The sequence below is a fragment of the Ambystoma mexicanum genome, chromosome 12 (genome assembly GCF_040938575.1).
Source record: "Ambystoma mexicanum isolate Mex_15411 chromosome 12, UKY_AmexF1_1, whole genome shotgun sequence".
NCBI classification, from domain to species: domain Eukaryota; kingdom Metazoa; phylum Chordata; class Amphibia; order Caudata; family Ambystomatidae; genus Ambystoma; species Ambystoma mexicanum.
The window spans coordinates 602755138-602779225 of NC_090936.1; the positions used below are offsets into that span (position 1 = coordinate 602755138).

General features: G+C 44.4%; 1 protein-coding gene across 1 annotated transcript in view; it reads left to right on the plus strand.

Annotated features, from left to right (window-relative positions):
- Positions 1–24088, plus strand: part of P2RX3 (purinergic receptor P2X 3) — a 338535-nt gene that overhangs the window by 279140 nt on the left and 35307 nt on the right. Inside the window, exon 9 of the mRNA XM_069629000.1 lies at positions 22315–22408. Within this exon, the coding sequence (XP_069485101.1) occupies positions 22315–22408 (94 nt within the window). The remainder of the gene's footprint in view (positions 1–22314; positions 22409–24088) is intronic.

Below are 24088 nucleotides of genomic sequence, written 5' to 3' on the forward strand. Positions count from 1 at the left end.
TTGGCAATTGGAGGGCTTGAGGTTGTTTATGATTCCTTCTACTTCGAGGATGGTGAGTGGGGAGAAGCAGAAGGGTTTAAGAGAGGGATTGACCTGGCGTGTATTAGGTGTAGGTGCTGGCAGTGGTTGGTCAGACTTTAAGGCTAGACATGTGTTCTTATTGTGGCATGACATTTGCAATGGCAAAGCCAACAGGAGCATGTTCTTATGTGCAGGTACTGGCATGTATTGGCCCAGCCAGCTTGGTAATGTCTTCTTATAGTATTATTACTGGCATTATGCACAAAGCAAACATGAGTTCCCGATATGGGAATACTGGCATGTATAGGTGCACCTTGCACGGAAATGTAAGGGCACAAGCGGGAAAATGATTTTATATTGGCATATATTGGTGGAAAAGCATCAAGAAAATGCGTTCGGAAATGCTCTTGTGCACTGTTGGTGAGTTGCAGCTATTGGATTTTTTCATGCATTACCCTATAAAACCGATTGCAAACAGTCTGGCTTATTATCCAAAATTAATGTAGTTATCATACAGCAAAGCGCCTATTAGACACATTTTACGAATTGTATTGGTGACTACCAATATATCCCAACAAGGAAAAATGAAAAAAATATCTCTTGTATTTGTGATCTATGCCTTTCCAATGTGTATGGAGTTCATTGTTCTTCAAACATATGATATCTGAGTCTTTCAAAACGACTCATGATACAAAGAAAATGTTGTTGATACTTGAAATTAATAGTGTCCACCAAACTCTTGTGCTCACCTCCGGCAAACGCCTTTGCAATTTTTATGGAGTTCATTATTCTTCAAGCATATGATATCCTTTATAAAAAAAACGTTTTGACATTTCTCCACTAGATTATTTCCCAATTATTCATAGAAAGTGTGCTGTAATATGCACTGTTATTTACCCATTATTCAAAACATGTTCTTGGGAGAAAACTCCCCTAATCTCCTTATGATTCTTTTGGGCTCGGTCACTATGCTCGGTCTCTCATGCTTATTTGTGGCAAATATTTAGACCCTCCAATTACAATATTTACCAGCCGCCAATGTCTATTTCCAGGGTAGGCTTCACTGCTCACTGCATGTGTCTAGACAGTTGCTCCCCCTTCTTCATTATTGTATCCGGTTTGCAACCCATTTTGTTGACACTCATTACTAAGTGTTAAGTGCAATGCTAACAGCTAAATACACTTGACGCACTAGACACATTATCGACCTTCATCAGGTTAACAATCACCACCATGTGTAAAAAAATATGAACACTCTCTCCTCCCTTAGTAATTGTCATGATCTCTGCTTCCAAAAGGTCAGGGTTTTCCCAACTCCCTTGGAAGCAGATCCATAACCCAGGTTCCGAGTGCCAACCAGTCCCAATTGGGACCTTTTGGACCCAGTCCTGGCGCCAGTGGCACCAGGCTCATAAATATGCCCAGTCCCAGCGCTGGAAGCGCCGGGCTCATAATGCTTGGGTGGACTTACCTGCAGCAGACCATGCTGCTTACTTGCCTGCCAGTTGAGCCTCTGATCCTCTTCTGTTTGGAACTACTTTTCCTGTTGGGTGGGGCAGGAGCCACTCCCTAGGTTCAGAACACTGGAACTCTTCTGGAAAGCAGGAACTCTTTTCTTACCTAGGCGTGGCTGTGGAAGGAGACACCTAAGCACTACAGGAGGCTATTTAAACCACACCCGATGGATGGATCTTGCTTTGCGTTATTCTGCATCCTCTGCAGCAGAACGCTCATCGTGTCTTCTGCATCTGATCCTGGGCCTAAGGAAAAAGGCTTACCATCCTGAATCCAGTCTTCAGCAACACCTATAAAGACAAGAAAGAACAGGTTAGCATTACGGTCTTCAGTGACAGCTCTTCACTTACCTGGTCCATCGGCTGTCACCAACGCCTCGCGCTGCATTCCGACATCTGAAAGACAAAGGCTTACCTACTCTTCGTGCGCTCCGGAGGTCTTCACACTGCATTCCGGCATCTGAAAGACAAAAGCTTACCAACTCTTCGCACGCTCCGGAGGCCTTCGGCGCTGCATCCCGCATCTGTAAGACAAAACAAGGTGCGTTTAAAGACATTGGGGAACTTTAATACTCACGTGCCATTACTCCTTTCCACATCTAACCCAGTGGGTATTCCGGCACCCTGCAGCCGCTCCGAACTTGTACCTGCAAAATAAAAAGACAGTTAGAGCGCATCGTGAAGCAGGCAACAAGCGCTTACTTACGTGCTTCCAGGCGCTTCAATTCATCACACGGGCTCCATCTTCAACTCACTTCAGCCCGTCATCCACCATCTCCGGAACCCTGCAAAACAAGAGACATCATTACTAAAGACTTTAAAGACATTAGAATTACTTGAAACTTACCGTTCGTGCAGTAAACGACGGACAGCAGTCCTCTGAAGTCAAGAGGCCTGCTCCCCTTATCCAGTGAAGAAACTGGTTACAGCACCCTGCCCCGAGGCAGATGGACAGCACAGCGTTCACTTACCTAAGGTGAGAGCGTTAACCTTCGGGGTTCTACAGGAGAAGAGAAAGGGAAGAAGAGAGAGACATTCAATAACCCAGTTCATTAATCCCATATTTTCTATCTGCAGACATCTTACCCTTCGAGTCAGACATACAGTGCACAGAGGTCCAGCCCAAAGAGCCAGCCGTGTGTTACACATCACCTTTGAAGATACGGTATACGCCCAGTCAAGACCGGCGCCTCTACGGGAATCAGGTGAGCGTTACAGTAATTGTGAGATCAGAATCATTTCTATCCCATCTGCTGATTCTCTTCAGAAAAATGCTTGATGTTCTACTATGACTGGAGTGAAAGGAGAAAACCAACATTGCCTATGCCAGGTGGTGGTCATTTGTTTGTTTCGCTGTGGAATGCAACACAATACTCCACAAAGCTGGACCCCTCTAAATAATCTAGGAATCCATGGTTCCTTATTCAAGAAAAGCTTTGCTCTGGAGATGAAACAATGGGAGTCACAAAGTTTCCAAAAGTGGAGCTTCCTGAGCTCTTTCCAAACAACCACTCTTGCTGGCCACCGCCTTTCAAATTGGCACCTAACTTCAACCTAGTCACACATTAAGAGTGGAGCTGCGGATGGTAGCCTCTCCTGCCCTCCTTCTCACCTTTCTCTTTCTTTTACAGAGAAGTTCTCTCTCTCTCTTCAGAGATTGAACAAAGCACTTAATATATTCACAACATACTTAACTATTGTTACCCTTCAAGTAAATTCCACACATATATGATTAGCAAATTAAAGCCATTATTGGCCTTCTTTCAGCCAATCTGAATGTTCAGAATGCAGTCAGTAATAACCTATAGAGCCTGCTTTTCGGAGATTCTGATTTGAGAAGCAGCCAAGGAAACAACACAGAGCATTTAACTGCATTCAAGAAACTGCAATGCAATTTCCCAGCAATTACTTCTTACACCAAGGAATCCAGCCTAATTTAGCACAAAAAGTGAAGGCTCAAACATAGAACAATGCTTTCAGTTTTGTTAAGAAAAACCGTTCACTTTAACTTTGCAACTGAAGCAAGCTCATGGTAAAACTCTCCAGTTCAATCAAGTTTACAATTAAAATGATTAACTCATAAAGACAGCAGAGTTATTTAAATATGTACAACACGTTTTGTGTTCTTTACTCATTATTAACCAATCGTTTACTTCACCACTACAACTGCAGAACCTTCATGCTACGGGCACTATGTACGAATAGCCTTATAGACTCTGGAGGGGCATATATCACTTGGAATAATGTATGGCTCACAGCTTCTTCTCTAAATTGCTGCCGCTATATGGTGTTCACTACGCACGACCACCCCTAACTCACTTCCACCAACCTGCCTCTCCACACAATGTGCATCCTCATCCTCTTCCAACGTCTGACATCAGTCTTTCAATCATAACACCCCTATGCCTCCTAGCCACCCCTCCTTGTATCTCGCCCCTATTATTTGCACCTCTCATGAAAATCGTTCTGATCATAAACACCACACCTGCTTAAACCTTATTCACAGCACTCGCCCCACTGTGTGGAAATCCTTTGCACCTCTGTCCGCCCACCGACCTCAACCACTCTTTTAACCAAACCTCTTTTCTCACTGACCATTTTGATTCTCGTATACCCCACCTATCCATAATGCCCATCACTGAAAACTACTGCCAACCCTGGGGCTTGCCACACAGAAGCTGAAGCTTTCGCCCGCTCTTTTCGACTAACTAAGAAAGGCAGCAGGATAGGACTCTGAAGATATGGAGACACGACCTTCATAAAGGATGCAACAACCTTTATTCACTGGTAAATAGCATACAGGAATGGGCCCCACAACTCCAACATTATCCCTTCGCACTCTAACCCTTTTCTAACCGCTTCACAAAGAACACTACCGGGTTCCACCTTCCACGTACTAAAATACATTTTAACATTCTATGCCAATCTCCTGTACAGTACAATAGTGCAATACTACACATCCCCCTCCCCCAACCAGAACACAAGCAACAAATGATATACCCCACTGACTGATGAAATAAGAGTAATTTAACATATCTACTGACAACTATTTACACATCAAAAACAAAAGGCCCATAACATAGTAAAAAATAATTCATAGTAAGATTACTCACAGTAGGTATATAACAAGGTAAGAGCAAAAACAAAACAGGACCATCCTACACCTTTTCAATACACTAGACCTTAACATGCCTCATACTCTGCCCTCATCTGTGTTTGCGACTCCCCTTAACAAACCCACCAACCTAAACGGCCTGATAAACAGACCATGTAATCTCTCCCAAAAAAACCTTAAACTTTGTGCCAGACTCCCCAAAATCGATGAACCTCCAGCCAAATCCTTACATCCACTCTCTAATAACTCCTTTAGAAACCCAAGAGGCACCCAGCCTATCATCAAAACCCCCTCTCAAAAAACTACTAACACCCAGCACTCACTCCAGCTCAACAGCCGACTCACTCGAGACTCTACTACCCACCGAAGACACCACCATAATACCTTGGCACTACCTACCGAGACCACACTGACCGGTATAAGAGGAGCCTTAATAAATACCCGGTCTATGGTGGCATATGCCACTGAAATAGCTAATTTACTCTTTACTGAAAAAATGGATTTCCTCGCTATCACTGAATACTGTCTTCACTCAGCAGCTGGCCCAGCGATCATGTTAGCCATTCCTGAGGACTATACTCTCCTAAGGATAGACTGCACCACCTCCCGAGGCGGTGGCCTAGCCATAGTTGCTAAAACTAGCCTAGCACTGAGACTTACTTCTCCACTAAATGTAGATTCATGGAAATTCCTGACTGCCAAACTAACCATTTCAAACACCCAGACCATATCTATCCACCTCATCTACCGACCTCCGGATCCTCTAGGTTCCTTCATAGAAGATCTCACTAATATCCTATTGGATAACCTCAAAAACGCCTATCCCTGCCTTCTCTTAGGAGACTTCAATCTCGGTTTCAAAGACCCTTCGGATCCTAATGCCACGCAGATTAACAATTCCATTGAGGAATTAGGATTTACCCAAAAGCTAACAGGCGTTACCCACACCAAAGGTAGAACCCTTGACTGGATAGCAGAGCATAACTGCCAGACTTCCATCACCGCCATAATACCTCTGCCCTGGTCCGACCACCACCTGATCTCCTTCTCCCTAGAAGCCACAGCTCCCCGACATGCTGACAGCATAGCTCCTGCCATTCCCACTAGAAATAAAAAGAACATCACAGCCAACAAACCCATTCCATTGATCCTCCCTACCCTGAATTCTCTTCCTGCATCCACAGACCCATTCACCTTGGTTGAAGAGTACAATAAAGTAATGCTATCTGCTTTAGACACTATAGCACCTTTGAAAATTAGAAAGTACAAACAGAAAAAAATGTTAATACATGGTTCTCTCCTCACCTAAAAGCCATTAGACTAGAGAAACCTAAATGAGAACAAATATGGAGACTGGACCCGTCCGATACTAACAAAAACAACCTCAACAAACTTGCCTCCTTGTACAAAAAAGAAATAATCCTTGCCAAACAAGAATCCTACAATTTGCATATCACCCAAGCTAACTCTAAAACAAAAAGAACTGTTCACAATTCTCAAAGAAATAGAAATGCCCATCCAAGCCCCAGACACTTGCCTTAAGGACAAAAACTGCACCAGCATTCAGAGCACCCTAGCTAATAAGATAATGTCCCATCAGGCGAAAATTAACAATAAAAAAAGAGTCTCTCCTCCTTGCTTCCATTAATTACTGCTCCTTTGTCTCTGAACCCCCTACTTCCCGCCCCTCCCACACTACCTACACCTTTCTTCAATTTCAAGAAAGTATCCACTCTAGAAGTTGATAAAGTCATCTTAACTCTTAAACCGTCCAACTGCCACGGCGACCCCTGCCCTGCACAAATGATAAAGGATGCTGCACGGGACCTTTCCCCTTTGATAACCAAGTTATAAATGCCTCATTCTCCACCGGCACCATTCCCAACAATCTGAAACTGTCGTGGGTCCTCCCACTTCTAAAAAAACAAACACTTGACCCGTCCATACCCACTAACTATCACCCCATTCCTGCAGTTCAGTTCCTGCTTAAAATCCTACACAAGGTGGCGTACCTCCAAATCCAACAATATCTGGAATGCAACCACCTTCTAGGAGTACGCCAGTCAGGTTTTAGAACTTAACATGGAACGGAAACTGCGCTGATCAACCTCAAAGCACAAATAGACATCCTGAGAGGCAATGGTAAACAAGATACTGTTAGATGACCTCTCAGCTGCGTTTAACTTGGTCGATCACAAGACTCTCTGCCACCACCTGGACTCAGCCACTCACTTCTCACAAGAAGCCATAGGATGGATTCAATCCTTCCTTGACAATAGAAGTATGCAGGTCTTCTCATCCTCAGCAGCTGCTGACCCCATACCTATTACCTGTGGTGTGCCCCAGGGGTCCTGTGTCTCGCCCACTCTGTACAACATCTTTGCAAAGCCCCTTTTTGATGATCTAGATGGCCTGAGTATCACCTACACTAACAATGCGGATGATACACAGATCCTCATCCCGTTGACGGGAGATTACAACAAGGATTTGGCCTTTGTGAATAGAGTGTACCTCATCATCCAGGCATGGATGGCATCTCATGGTCTATGCCTGAATTATGACAAAACGGAAATCCTCATTGTCGGTACCACGGCTACTCTTAACAAACTGGGCCATCTCTACTCGAACTTCATAATAGACAATAACAACATCACAGTAGCCAAGGAAGTTACTCTGGTTTCTACCTAGATTCTACTCTTACCTTCAAAAAACAAGTAAACTCCATGGCTTCGGCTACCGCTTATACTTGTAAGCTAATTAGAGCAGCTAAGCCCTTTCTTTCACCCAATAACTGCATCACCTTAGCAAGAGCCCTGGTGTTATCCAAACTGGATTATTGTAATGCCCTATATGTAGGGAGCAACACATATATCACCAACAAGATCCAAATCTTACAAACTAATGCCTTGAGAGCAGCCCTTAACATTCCCAAGAAAGCCCACATATCTAACCTTAGAAGATCTAACAATTGGCTCTCCATAAAAGACAAATCTTCCTCAAAACAGCCTCCTTGACTCACAAATGCTTACACCAGGCCGCCCCACAATACCTCACTACCAGATTCTCGAGACAATCCACCAACCGCCCCTCGAGAACAGCTACTGCCAACCTCCTACTAGTGCCCAAATTTAAACGTACAAAGACGGGTGCAAGTAGCTTCCCGATCAAATCCGCCCAAAACTGGAACTCACTCCCACCAACCTTGAGGGAAGACTTGCCCTACCTATGCTTTAGATTCAACCTTATCCATTGGATTAAGGAACACCACATCTGACTCCTCACCATACTATGATCACACCACTTGACACTGTCTGTTCTTACTGTATATAATTGTTCTCTGATGTTTCCTGCCACCATATGCTTATTTGTATTATACCTTTCAGCACTGTCTCCTAATGTATTGTAATGTAATGCACAGCAATGTAACCCAAGCTGAACAACCCTCTTTATGCTTTCTGCGCCCTAATACCCCCGGGTCTGGCGCGCATTTTAAATAAATAAACAAACAAACAAACAAATACCTTACTCGTCTATACATCATGAATTCCTTGAATTTAGCAGTCACTTTACGCACCCTCAAATCTTTTTTGAATCCCATCTGATTAGAAGAATCACCCAACACATTGTTCTGATCTTCCCCATTACTGTTGTCACACTCATTACTGGTAGTACTTGTAGTACTTGTAGCACTTGTAGCACAATTTCCTTGCGCGTTTAACCTCACCTTCTTATTATCACAAATGTTCTGCACTCTAAAAGGGTAATCCCAATGATCCCACTCCCTTATTACAACATTTTCATTCTTGTTTATCCTTTCCTCCAACAACTTAAAATCTCTGTTGGAATTCCAAACCGTTCCACCTTCGACTCTCACTGCATTCTTGAAACATTCAATAACCTTCATTGGTTTAGAAAACTTGAATTCACCCTTCTTACACATTCTACCCTTCGTCACTCTCACCAAATCACCACCACAAGAATTCCCACCTTTCCAAGTAATATTTCCCTTGAATTTCTTATCATGGTATTCTTTGTACTTCTGTTGGTTAAGTCTTATCCTGTTAGCCACCAAATCCTTGTCAACCATCGGTGCCCCCAATTTATCATTCAACCAAAATGGGCACAATTTACTGTTTGGTTCTCTGCCTCTCATCAACTGAAAAGGGGAAACCCCAGTGGTACTGTGTGGAGTAATTCTTATGCACCACAATAAATCACTGAGATTTTCACTCCAATCCAATCCATTTGCTAAAGCCAATTGTATACAATCACCAATCACCCTGTTCAACCTTTCCACCATATCATTGCTCTCGGGGTGATACACTGAAGAATATTTACATTGAAAACCCATCTTCTCAACATACTTATTGACTGTGAAACTGTGATCCATTGTCACTCATAAACACTTTTGGTACTCCTGCCTTTCATCTTTTCCAAAAACTCAATCACTTGTTTAGTTGTAACACAATCCATAACAGCTACTTCAGGCCATTTGGTATACCTGTCCACTAACATCAACAAAAATCTATTACCATGTCCAAGACCCTCATAAGGACCCAATACATCCACAGCCAACTCCATCCATGGTCCTTCAGGAACAGGAATAGGGGTTAAAGGCAACTTCTTGGTAACCATATTTTTATCACAATTGTTACAAGCCACACACTGATGCAAACATCTCTCCACATGTGTGTCCATAACTGGCCACCAAAACTTCTCTCTTATTTTCCTCTTAGTTATCGATAATCCCGGATGGCCTTCATGAGCTACATTTTTAATCTCCTTTTTTAACACTTCAGGCAGTACCATTACTTCCCCTCATCACCAAATCATCTTCAATGGTCAATTCATCTCTAACCACAAAATAGCCTTTGAACTCATCACCAATTTCATTAGGCCATCCATTTATGACCCATTCCGTAACTTGATTCAAAATCTTATCTTCTGCGCATTCTTCTTTCCACCTTTTGACACCCACCATTTTAAGTACACAACATATTTGCTCATTAGCCTCAAACTCAAAAACTCTACACACTTGCTCAGCAGAATTCTCCTCAATCTCTTCTGTATTTTCCCGTGTTATGCCCTCTTCACTAGGCATTCTAGATAGAAAATCTGCAATACAATTCCTTTTTCCAGGGACATATTCAATTTCACAGTTATACTCCATTCATTTGAGACTTAGCCTGGCAATCCTTGGTGAAGCTTTAGACATACCTTTAACAGTTAATACTTCCACTAATGGTTTATGATCAGTTTTGAATGTAAATTTCTCTCCACACACATATTGCCTAAAATCTTCTACTTCCCAACAACATGCTAATAATTCTCTTTCAATCACAGAATACCTTGATTCTGTGTCATTTATAGCTCTAGAAGCAAACATAATTATTTGTCCCTCTCTCCATCACTTTGAGATAGAACAGCACCCAATCCTTTGCCACCAGATTTTACGTAATGTTATGCTATGCTTTATACTCATATGTGCCTATCATGCAACTAAGCTTTTATGTAATCTTATCTTCCTGTTCTCTGTTGCGCCCTGTTACCTCTGGGTTTTGCGCGCCATACTAAATAAACAAACAAACAAACAAACAAACTAGCATCTACTGTAATAGTAGACTTCCTTCCTGGAACATAACCATCTAGCAATGGTACATCAAGAATACATTTTTTTAACAGTGTCTACACATTTTCCATGTTTGTTATTCCACATAAATTTTACATTTTATTTCATAATTTCTCTCAAGATTTGGGTTATTTCTGCAAAGTATTCAACACATGTATTGCAATACTCCGCCAATCCTAAAAAGGACTGTAAATCGTCCTTGGTACACGGGTAAGGTGCCTTCTCTATGGCTTACATAGCTTTAGATTTAGGTTTATAACCACCCTTAGATAGAGTGTGCACTAGGTAATCTACCTCTCCACTACAAAACTTACATTTGGTATATTCCACTGTTAATCCCTTCTCATATAGTCTTCTCAGTACCACACATAGCCTCTGGTAATGTTCTTCTGTGCCCAATCCACACACCAATATATCATCCTGGGACACATATACATCAGGAATCCCTTCTAACAAGTGTGACATTACTCTTTGAAATACCTCTGTGGCCGAGGCCAGACCGAATGGCATCCTAGCATACCTATACATTCCAAATGGGGTAATAAATGTAGCAAACATTTTAGACTCATGATGTAACTGTATCTGGTGGTAGGCAGCTGACAAGTCAATGGTGGAGAACATGTCAGCTCCAGCAATTAAATTTAGCATTTCAAAAATAACTGGCAATGGATATTTTTCTACCATTATAACTTGTTCAGTTCTCTAAGGTCCATGCATATCCTCTCCTTGCCATTCAGTTTCTTAGCAACTACAATAGGAAATACCCACTCAGGTTCATCAACCTTTTCAAACACTCCTTCTTTTTCCAACCTGTTAAGTTCTGCCTTAACATCCTCTCGTAAGACTTAGGGAATATGCCTTACAGCATGCGTGATGGGTTGAGCATCAGGTTTCACTAAGCTCTTATGTTTGTACCCTTGAAATTTCCCAATCTTTTCACTAAACACATTAGGGAATGATTCTCTCTCCCTACCTCTAACATATTTAGATTTCACTTTTTTAGACTTATCCATTCCATCATTAGCCACCACAATGGACATTGGTTCCACACTTCCAGCAATTAACTTAATCTGCAGTTTTGCCTGATCTTCCCAACCCAAAACATTTAAACCTTTAGAAGCTACATATACTTTAACTTCAGCCATTCTCCCTCTAAACTCAATAAGTACAAGTCTATATCCCAATATTTGAATCATTGAACCCTCAAAAGCACCATGGTTTCTAATGTCTGACATCTTCAGAACAGGATTTAAACCCCTTGAACATAATTCTCGCCATCTCTCCCTTGTTATGATTGTATACGGAGAACTTGAATCCACAGTAAGTTCTGACACTAAACCATCAATTTTGAATGTTCTCTTAGGAGTGGCCTTCTTGCTGCTACTCCTCACCATCATAACTATTTCCACTCCTAGTTTCTCTTCCTCTTCATCCTCTTGTATGAACTTTATCCTTGGATTACCCTTCTTGTTCCTGCACATAGCACTGAAATTACCTTTCATTCCCCAATTAGAGCATGTTTTGTTCAATGCCGGGCAATGTTGTGAATTGGCATAGTGTCCCCTTTTTCCACATCTAAAACATCTTCCGGTGTATGTTCTTTTTATGTTCTCTTCTTCTTTTCTTTCCGCAGGATATTTGGTCCATTCTTTGTTCTTCCATTTCTTGTTTCTCACCAAATTGATCTCCTTAAGTACTTCATTTTCCTTTACTGCATTTATTTTTGTTATCTTTAAGCCCAGATCACTCTATCGATCTTTGATGGCTTTGCTGCATGTTGCAGTATGTTCAACGCTTTTAGCAATGGCTTTTGCTTCCTCCAGAGAAGGATCACCACACATCCACAGTCTCTCTTGGACCACAGTACTATTAGTATGACTAATAATTTGGTCTCAGATCAATTCATCCTGCGTTACACCCCTTCCAAAGTTGCAACTTGTGGCTAGTTTCTCCAGTGCAATGACATATTCATCCACACATTCTCTTGCTTCTTGTTTCTTGGTATAGAAATAATATCTATTGACAGCAACATTGGTCTTGGGTTGGTAGTAAATGTACAGAACATGCATAGCCAATTCATACTCATCTGCACTATCACCATCTCCATCACTGTCTCCTTCATCTCCTTCAGTTCTTTGAGGAGGCAATTCCCTGTAAACTCTGTTCCCTTCTGGGCCTAAGGTATGCAACAGTAATTGTTTTTTTCTACTTGTTGTGAAAGTTCCATTATCAATGGTATCAATATAATTCTTCCAGTATTCCTTGCATTCCCTCCATGGAATGGGGGGCTCACCAATTGTGACCAAGAATGGGTGAGGAGGGTGAACAGTTATTCCTTGCATTTTATGGCGATCAGGTGCAGAGTAATAATTGTAATAGGTAAGTAATGCGTTCTAATGTAACTTAAACAATGTTCAACACGCTTCTGTGTGTTAAAAATGAAGACTTCCCTTGTTCAAAGTCTGTGTAATTCCCCTTTATTTAAAAACATAGGGGGCCTAGGACCTACTTACCTTCAATGTTGCCTTCCTAAATACTGTCCCTCTCAAGCCCTCTGCTCATCTACCTCCAACCTTCTGCGAGTGAGCCGGTTCTCCAAGCAGAGATTTGGAGGGAGACCCCTTTCCTCAGCAGGCACCTCCCTCTGGAACAGACTCCCTGGCACCCTCCGTCTTGCGCCTGAAATTCTCAAGTTCCGGAAACTCCTCAAGACCTTCCTCTTCTCCTCTTGCTTCTCTCTCACCCTACCCTGGTAACCTAGCTCTCTGCTCTTCCTTCTCTCCCTCCTTCCACACAGCTTATTGACTGGCCGCCTGGTGTACCTCAGAGTCTCTCCGGTCCCAGGCACCCCTGCCAGTCCTTCTGCACTTGGCCAAGGCCCTGTACCCCACTGCACTTGTAATAAAACCTTGAGAGCTTCTCTCCGCACTTCATCAGTCTCTACTGACTGGGCGCACTTGGACCCCTGCCCTCATTTGCCCTCCCGCACTTGCACGATCTGTATACAGCCCTGCCTGAAGATCGTTCTGTCTGTTCTCCCTTGTCTTCACCACTTAATGTGCACTTGAAAAAACTGCTGAATCGCCAGCAGGCCTATTTGCTGTATCTAAACTGTTAAATGTATCATATTCACTTAATCTGCCTGTGCAGAACGCTATCGTCACAGAAATTCAAGGGCTCTGAGCGACTGTTGTTTTCCTCGTCTTCCTTCCTTCCTTGAGCGCTTTGAAACACCTGCCTGTGTATAGGCGCTATATAAATAAACATTACCATACCATACCATAGCAATAACTAGTGTTGCCACGTAGTAACAATGAGATCCTTCTTTGTTGCACAGTTGCAGCTGTGTAACTCTTCCGATCGATGCAACGGTAATGATAGAAGAGACAAATCTAGTGCTGACATGTAACATCTTGTGTCAACAGTTATTTCTGCCTGCTTTAAATATGGCTGCTTCATGCACAGTTGCACAATGTCTTGGGTTTATAACTGATTCCGCCTGCTTTAAAGAAGGCCGCCACATGCTCATTCACACCTCCCGGTCCTTTCCTTTAATTCTGCAGAGGCCCGCAGCATCGTAGCAATGGCACGTGCACACATATTCTAAATCCCTTAACGCAGCCTTAATTAGGGAAGTTGCGAACTTTGGCTTCACTGGCTCTCCGCTTCATATAGAGGCCAGCATATACTAATTAATACTGGAATACTGGCTCACTGGCAAGTACAAGCACACCTACGTACTGGCAGCTCTGTGGGGCCTTCCTAGCTCTCTGAAATCCTGCTACTTCCGAGGACACCTACCGCATCCCATCCTTGTCGCCACTTGAAGGAACGGAGACACAGCCTTCTTAAAGGATGCAATGACCTTTATTCACAGGTAAATAGCACACAGTAATAGGCCCCACAATTCCAACATTATCCCTTCGCACTCTAACCCTTTTCTAACCGCTTCAAAAAGAACACTACCGGGTTCCACCTTCCACATTCTAACATACATTCTATCATTCTATGCCAATCCCCAGTACAGTACAATAGTGCAATACTTCAAGTTCACCCAGGTCCCCTCCTTTCCCCTGTGGCTTTCTCCCTTCATCAATCGGCATATCATTCCTCCCACATATACCTTCATTAGAATTCTCACGTAGCCCCCCAGGGCACCCTAAACGCCTTCCTTTTTAATTTTACTCTTCAAGTTACAATGCAAGGGAAAAAATCGTTTACCAAACCAAATATTTTGGCTTTAATGCATGCATGGAATAGGCATTTGCCAGGCACTGACATAATGGAAACATCTGGCCATAAAATGGCAACAGCTGGGAAATGGTTTGAGAACTTGGCCATTGAATTGAATTGATTGAATTGAATTGAATTGAATTGAATTGATTGTTTATTTGTATAGCGCCTATGCACAATGTGTTTCAAAGTGCTTCAAGGAGGGAGGGAACATGGGAAAATTTAGAGTTAACATTCTAACAGGTCCTTGAAACAAATCAGAATGTGAAAAAAACGATTATATCAAATCAGATAGTACAAGTGCATGGAACAAAGAGGGAGAGGAGAGGGAGAAAAAGAGGAGAACAAGACTAGTAGTAACATAACTATGTCTGACGACAATTCTTGCAGTGCAAGGATGACAAGAGGAGGGGGTCGAGGGGGGAGTGGAGAGACAGGGTAAGGAGAGAAACAGAACAAGTGGCTTATCTTAAAAGGTCAACGACAATTCAAGGTAGTGCTGGGGAGGGAGAGGGAGGAGAAAAAAAGGGGGGAGACTGACAAGCTGTTATCAGAGGTCGAGGGACAAATGATAAGAGTAAGTGCTAAGATATCATTGAAAAGGTGGGGGCAGGGGAGGGCAAGATGGCTGCAAAAGACAGGCGGCACAGGATGTTAGTTTCAGGCGTCACCTATCTAATACCCATAGACAAGCCAATAAAGTCAGCTTTGACAATTCTTGTTTGTAGCAGGATTTCAGTGCAAGGAACAGATGCAATAATACACATATTGCTTATAAATATAGTGGCTGAGGGCACAATTGGTTAAGGCACATCAGTAGCTCAATTTCTCACAGTGGCAATTAATTAAGTCATCAAACCCCCAGAAAACAGACTAGAAATAACACTAGCTCGAAGAGATCCCAAGAGGATGTGTTTTAGGTGGGGAGGGGGAGATAATGGGTGGGAATGGCCATAGCGATAAGCTTGGCCAAGGGCAGTCAATATCTGTGTAAATAGCCAAGCAACACTGAATTGCTGTGTTCCCCTCTTAAATCCCACCTCCCTCCTATCTGTACTCTAAGACAATAGTTTTGGCTCATAGGCGGCTCTAAACCACCACATAATAGCTAAAACGAATCACCAATCTGATTTTATCCAAGTCTTCTTGCCCTCACTCACTATTCCTGGTGTCTTGTATGGTATCCATGAAGGCCATCTGTTTGTGCGTCATGATCTTTCTTATTGCTCTCTCTTTGCCCCTCGCCTCCTACCCCTTTCCAATCAGTGCATTCACTTTGAAGCGGCTTGCTTGCAATGCAGCACATTCCAGAACTCCAAAAACAAATAATATGAAACTTGATTCCCTACCGCAAGAGCCCTGATTGTGTTCCCTGGAGACTTGAACGTATCATATTATCCTCCAGCCACTGCCGTTAACTTGACCCCACTCTGTATGAGCACTCCAAAAAACCTGCCAATCCACTCTCGTGGAAACTTACCTGACCTGATCTTCCCTGTATTCACTGATGGCAAGGGTAAGCTGTGTGCCATACCACTGAAGGCACAGTGCCAATGCGCAATGATGAGCTGGGTGCTGTATCCCCACATGCAGAGCTACCCGTGGGCAATATGCAGCCCCTACCGTGTTCAATGTGGCCAAGAACAGTGTTTTCCCTGTTTAAACTGCAGTGGATAGGGTAAAATGCTGCCTGGAACAGAAGGGGATAAGCTTTCAAAACAGTAGTGCCTGGTCGTGTTTTCATGCTAGCTGTTTCTGGCCTGGGCTGGCTTGAACTGCGTTCTTCTTCTTCTAAATTACTGAATGCGTGGGTGGACCCACGCAGGCGCTTCCCCATCCAATAGGATGATGTGCACCTATCCCCACCATTCATACACATTACCCTCACAATCTCATAACTCCTCCCACCGCCCCGTCTGCCTCACAAAATCCAACAACACACTGCTCCTCCTCCTGCCTCTCACCCCGTCATCTCCCAGCAAAGCCTTCCCACTCAGCTCAGCCACACCCAGCGCAGACATCCAAACTCTCATCAATTCTCTCTCCTCAACATGTCTCTCACACCTAAGCAGAAAATGTCCCACAGTCTCAGGCACCCCACACACTGCACAGTCTCTCTTGAACTGCGTTGAGGGGTGCCTGTCAGTAGGCGGCAGTAGAGTGCCCCTTTAGTGCCTGCATGACTGACAGTGGACTGGACCACTGAGAGTGAGGGCAGCGCGAGGTGGGACTGCTAAGAACGAGGAGGGATTCTGTGAGGAGAGGGAATAGAGCAGACATATTTCAGTTGAGGCGTGGGTTGAGCAAAGTCCCTGGACTGAAGGGTTCCTTCTAAATCCTTAACTCCTCGCCTTCCCTATGTGGGAGAGCGAGACCTAAACACATAGCAACAGAACCCCTAACATTGTGTGGCTCCCAGAATAAAGGAGCATAGAGTGCAGAGAGCGACTAATTCATGTGTTTAGGCATGGATGTGGCACCTTGTTAGGGCTTTGATATCTTTATTCTAGGAAGATGACTTGTCACTTGTCGATTGCTGGTATAATTTGGTTAAGAGTGAAACAGCCTCATCACGAGTTTGGCGGTAACCCTTAAATGCAGCGGTAACGCTATTACCGCTGCATTTAAGGACCGCCCAAATCACGCGTTTGGCTGCATTTACCCCCAGTTCTGAGCTGGGGGTAAATGCACCAAGAATTTGCTGAATTTCTATGCAATTACCGCGCGATAATATCGCTGACGGTAGTTGTGCTGAAAATTCCCCATTGGGCCCAATGGGGAATAGGGAATTCCTGAATGGGCCCAATGGGGAATGGGGAATTACTGTTCCAGCAAACCCGTGATCCGGTGCTAATAGCGCTGGGGTAGTGGTGTTGGCGGTAACGTTATTAGCCCCGATGGTATCCCGGCAGTAATACCGCCAGGATACCGCCCAACTCGTGATGAGGCCCGTAACACAGAGATGCAAATGGGAGAATTGAGCCTGTAACCCACGGTCTTCCAAGTGCCCCAATGCATAGTTTAAAAGGTAAGGGTACTGGCATATAATAATTAGAGAGGTTGTCAGCGACTAGCCCGAGACCATACTATAATGCATGCTCCACAGGTGCCCCCAGGGTAGAGAGAGAGTATATTATGATCTGTTTGCCCCTCAAGCATCACATGTGTGACTTAGGATAATTATGTATCTGCTGCTGGCCTCTACTGGTGCTGCCAAGTTCAGTTCCTGTGATCCCAATAGCTCATGGAACTAGGTTGCCCATTGCCATCCTACGATGTGTGGAAATAGATAAGCCCGCTGGCACGCAACATTATTGATGTTTTAGTAGCGAGGCCTGATCAGCAGGTAGTTCTGGGTTGGAAAAGGAAGAAAGTAATGTTCCATGATGGTAGCGTTCCAGGTGTATAGACATACGTGTATCTGGGCGTTAGTAATGGTCAGAGGTCTGAAGAGGCGGTGGGAAATAAATTAAAAGTGTCTATCCCTACAGAGTGACCAAGATGTCCAGATTTCTGAAGACCAGTCACCTAACCTTTCATTACAAAGGTATTACTGTGTATGCATGCTCATGGACCCTGCATTCTATCTAGTTGCAAGCCTCGTATTTGCTAACTGTGAACTATCTGAACTTCTGAGTCATCACCCTTTCCCTCAACAGAATCCTGAATCAGATAAATAAAGCGGTTGATACATATCCTAAATCGCATTTTCAGCAACGTAGATTAAATGCTGATTAAATTATTCTGTGGGCGTGGAAGGTGTAGGGTATACCGTTAATAAACTCGAGTGGTATCCATACGGGCAGTGGTCCGCTGGCCCAGGGGTTCCAGATGTGCTATCTGACTTCTCAGCTGCAATCTGTTTCTCAACGGTTCGCAGAAGAGAAGACTCCAGAGCAAACCTTCATATGGTGATGGGTACACTAATTTGGATTCAAGATGGATTGTTCTTAATATGTCTTTAGATAATGCACTAAGACACTTTTTTGGCTAGGCTGTAAGATCTGACCAGGACATGTGAGAACTTAATCACCAAAACCCCATTTGCCAAGGAATGTCTTATCTGACTGCTCCTGCACATTGCTTGATCAGCTCCGGAAACACACCACAGCCCTTCGATAAGGAGTGGGTGCAAACAATGTGAATACAGCGGCGATAGCCACACCCCTTTCCAAGACGTGCTCACAAATCAACATCAGCAGAGGGTTCTTTTTTCAGATGCTTGACAGACTAAGGCAGTGAGAGACACATGGCCTCGGTTCCCATGAATGTCAAAACCATCATATGCTCTGATCACTCTGCTGAGACTTGGGACTGGCCATCATGTGGTGCCATCATGGTATGGGGAGAGCCGTGCAGAATGGCCCCGTAAGTCTCTGAGATGTCAAGAGCATTGGTGTAAGAGCTTTCATAGTGAACTTAGTGAGACAGATTGGACCTATGTTGGCCTGAATGTGCAATTGATGTCACGCAATGGACAATTTAAGCAGATACTACATCGCTCCTATAGGACACCGGTGATGAAGCACCGCGTGGACCACACCCTGAAGGTGCAGGAGTCCGGTCGATGCACTCCTCCATCTCCCAAGGGAGAGCCGCAGCATTTCCCATCTCTTTTTGCTCTCCTCCTTAGTCCCACCCTCCGGCTTAGTTTCTATTACTACCACCTCCTTCTGATGCACCTCTAAACTCAGAACCACTTTCACTTCTCTACCTCGCGGGCATTTCTCGCTCTTTCTCTCTTCTCCAGATTTCTTTCTCTCTTTCTTCTCATTCGCCTGGTTCTTCCGCTCCCCAGCCTGGATCTTTCTCCCTTCTTCACCCTAGCCTAAGTCCTTCTCTGCCTTACCTCCTGGGCTTCCCTCTAGCCAGTGCCCGGGGCCTACATTTCCTCTGCCCACAGCATCAGCATCTACCTTTCCCTAGCCTCCCATATTTCCCTTCCCCCACCCTATTGGGCCAGCCTTCACCAGGCCCACTTGCCCATTCTCTCCTGAGGCATCTGCATCTCTCCTCCCCGCTCCTATATGCTCCTTAAGCCCGCCTTTTGGGTCCTCCTTTGCCCAGCCTCCTGGCATTCTCCTGTGCCCCCTGCCTCTTTCTCCAGCTCCTTCTGCGATCTTCTCCAGCCAGCTCTGAATGTGCTCATTTCCCAGCTCCAGCTGCCTTCTGCCACAAGATCTTCCTTTTATAGGGCCTGGACCCCACGCAAAAGCCTCTCTCTGGCCTAAGGACATTCGTGTGTGTCTCCTCGGGCAGGCCTGATGGAGATGGTTGGATGGGACCCACCACTGGGAATGGCTTACAGTTTTGAACTAGGTCTTAGGGTGGTCCCTCCCCATGGGTATTCCTCTCTCTGCTCCCACTGGCCCTGCCCTTGGCGGCGACCCACTTTGTGCACGCGTAGCCTGACTGGTCTTAGTTGTTTGAGTTTCGTTCAGGTTTAGCTTTTTCCTCCTGTAATTTTATATATGATTTCTGTAGACGCTTGACGGGAGCCGAGCGTGCAGGGGCTGCCGCTCCACGGAACCGCCCCCAGCGCGATTCCCTTAAAGAGATAGGCGCTTCAAAGGGTGAAATGTGGCCAGCCCCTGACGTACACACTCTGCAGGGTGTGGGTGGACAGTGGATGGTCCAGCAGCAGGTGGCTTGTGGCAGACCCAGTGCCCCTGGCAATCCCAGCATTCACCAGCGAGGCCAGGCAGAGGACTTCGTCACAGCTCCTTTGCCTCCCAGCATGGCCTGCTTTATAAATCCCATACACATGTATGTACACATGTATGTACTTGATTCGCTGAATAGGGATCGGGCAAAACGAATCAGCAAAATCAGTGGAAAACTCTACTAAAGAGTTTGTTGAATAGAAATCCTTACAGAAAATTAATTTACAAGAATTGTAGCAGCAAAATAAACCGGAAAACCTCACTTTATTTCATTTAATGTACTTTTAAAATGTTGTCTTATATTTCGCCAATTTTATGAAAAGGGCAACATTTAATGCACAATTTCGCAAAGGTGGTGAATGCCAAATTCTAAACATTTTGCCCATTCCTATCCATGACGTATTGCCAACTAATGCTTTTCAGTGATTTTGAAAGGTTTTTATTACAGAAGGTTAACCATACATTTACCTACATTTACAGCGTATTTTCTCTTCATTTTCCATTTATTTTATCATGATATACCATAGCAATATGTGTCCTTGCCTATTGGTCACTGTACCCAAATAGACGTAACTGTACCCAGTCCATGTCACTGCCCCAGTACAAATATGGCCTGTGCCCACTGGGCTTGACATATGACAATGCACACCAGGCACTGTTGGTATGGTCAATGTGCCCAGGGCATGAGCTTCAGGCCAGCAGTGACACTGTACATGGAAATGGCCTTAAGCCATGCTCTGGGCACTCTGTAAAAATGAATAGTGCTAGTCGGCTAAAATCTACATACATGCGCAGTAGGCACTACATCAGCGACATGGCCTTTGACTGTGCCCCGGGCACAATGCACTTATAAACAATGTCTGCTGAGCATGGCTTGCGGCCATGTCCAGAGGGCACTGTACCTGGTGCATTGACTTTACCCATGCACCCGCATAGCGCCAAGTACGAACCGTTGCCAGTGGGCAAGATTGCCTAGATCATGTGCGTCAAAATACCTTTGGAACAGTGCGCATACCAACATTGCATTGGGCACTGTTGCTATGCCTGGGGCACACCCGAAGTCTGTTTTCTATTTCCATTCTCCCTTCTGTACTTGGCTGGACATTCAGCTTGTTTCCAAATTTGGGGGAGGGGAGAAGGAAGAGAACGCTCGTGCAGGGTCATTTGGAAGACGTGAATCACGTTTACGGTAAGTTGGGTGGGGCCAGGCTCCAGAGCAGGTCCACTTTTAAACAACCACTTGAGCAACTGGGAAGCAGGTGCCATGATCCAGCTGTCCATTTGCTTATCTTAGCCCCAGGGAGCTCAGGTCACAAAAAGGACAATATGTGCCTTCTGCTGCACACACAGGGAGGGGTGCAATAAGAGCCAGCATGCGTTTATACGTTATCTTATTGGATGTAATCGCGGCTTCTGCCATTTGCATGGCCTCTTGCCACTTAGGGGCCGGGAAGAGATGGCTTGGGCTGGGGTTGGAAGTTAGTAGGAGTAGAGGAAGGAGAGCAAGCTAGCGCTTGCTTTGGTATTCATGCATGCAGATTGGAATTAAGAGAGAACCAGGCTCTGGATACCCTTGGGCGGGTATGCTTGGTACCAGTGTGGATAGCAGCGCAACATCCCTGCCTTATTTTATATTTGTATCAAACTTTAGGATCTTTGGGGACTGGCCTGGCCCAGCAGCCGCCTGCTCTTGTACTGGTGGAGGCCTGCTCCCCTACATAAAATCTTGCCATTCGACAAAACTCTATGATATCATCTTTGCCGTGGAACGTTTTTCATGTGAAACTAGCGTACAGGTCTGTGTACATGTGCCAAAGTGCAGGTTTTCATTAACACAGTAGGACCACTATATTTCCTAAGCCTACAGTTCCCTCTAGCAGTGTCAACATACGGGAAGCTATGCGAATTGGCATTGTCTCTATGTATCCTAAGGCAACAGCTCCCCCTAGCGGTGACAACAGGCAAAGCTACTACACAGGGACAAACCTACATCTGGCCTTTTATTATATTGTTAGATTAGATATGTCAAGGCCAGAGGAGCTGTCAGATCAGAGCTTTCCCCAAGGTAAGGTGCCAGGATGCTGAGAATCACCTGCTGCTTCTCTATTTCTGAAGTTATGCCATGTCTCTCATCCCCAGGTATGCCAAGCACTACAAGCGAGAGAACGGCTCCGAGTACCGCACCTTGCTGAAGGCTTTTGGCATCCGGATTGACGTGCTCGTGTATGGGAATGTATGTAGGAAACCCTTTTCAGTGTGCATGTAGCCCGCGTGGCAAGTATGTGCAGTGGGGGTATCGCGTATGCATGTGTGTGTAGTGCAGTGAGAATGTGTTGTGAGGGGAGCATGTGTGGCGAGGGGACATATGTGTGAAAAGAATGTGTCATGAGGAGGGTATGCACTGCATGTTATACATATACACATATAGGTGTGTAGAGAGATAGTCTGGTTTCGGTTGTGTGTGGTAATCGTGTGGCAAAGCATGTGCCGCTTATGCACAGCATATAGAGCTCAGTTCCCCTTTATAAACTCGAGCACAGATGTAGGAATCTCACTCTTCAATGGACCTCGCTGCTCCCTTCTCTCACTCTTCGCATGAGCTTGATTTATTTCATGCTAAACAACTTTACTGCCAATCACTCCTTACTTCTTTTTCTCTGCATCTCTTCTTGGCCATCTTTTGTTCCCCCTCCTCTGGCCCTACTCTGAATTCTTAAATTGAAGCCTCTGACTTTGCCTCATACTTTACTTCTAAAATGTATAACTTGAGTTTCTCTTTTATCCCATGGTTCTCGCCTTTTCTCCTCCTTATTGCCCTCTTCTACTTCATCCTTTTCTTGCTTTACTCTCTTCTCCCTGAGGATTCTCTTAGTCTCTTGCTGCAATGTTACCCCAATAACAAGGCACCCCTTGACATCTACCCTATCTCAAGTGTATCCTCATTTTCCTCCTTGCCTGACCTCTCTTCAGCGCTTTGCTGTCTTCTCCACTTATTCCTCTTTCTTTTAAACATGCTACTATTTTGACAGTGCTTATAAAACCTTCCCACAATCCTTCTTGCTATTAAATTACCACTCTATTGATCTTTTTCCTTTTTAAAACTTCTTGAACATTCTGTGCATTCCCAATTATCTATTTGTGTTGACACTATCTCCCTCCTTCCCCCAACTCGCTCTGGTTTCTTCTGAAACCATTTCTTACTACATACCATTAGCATTCCCACTTCCTCTTGACACTCTAAAAAGTCTTCTTTCCTCGGTTTCCTAGACTTGTCTGTATTTATTTATTCGAATTTGTAAAGTGCCCAACAGCCCGGGGGCCTCGTGGCTCTAGTTACAGACAGCTTTCTTAGTTACATAAAAACATGAGAAGCAGCACAAACATATTACAGTACACGCAAGTGAGATAGCGTGGCATCGTGGCGCTTGTTAAAGACAGATTTCTTAGTTACAGCGGATTTGAGAAAAACAGAGAAACAGTATACATTACAGGCATAGGAATGAGCAAGGCAATCAAGGAGTTTAGATGAAGAGGGAAGTTTTGAGGGTTTTTTTCGGAAAGCCAAGACTGAGTTTTCTGTTCTGATGTCAGTGGGTAGTGCGCTCCATAATCTGGTTGCAAGGTATGGGAAGCCTAGCCCACCAGCTTTAGACCTGTTGATGCGTGGGGTGTGAAGTTGGTTAGTGTATTGAGTCCAGATGGGCTGAGTGGATGTGACTTTCTCTATAGTCTTTGATAGATAGAATGGAGCTGAGAGGGTGAAGGATTGTGTGTGAGGATTTTGAAAGTGATGCGCTCTTTAAACGGGAGCCAGTGAGCTGCCTGTCTAGCCTTGGAGATATGTTCCTTTTTAGGGATGCTTAAGGCTTCTCGAAGTGCATGTGGCCTATGATACAGTGTTTCTTCTCTTTCT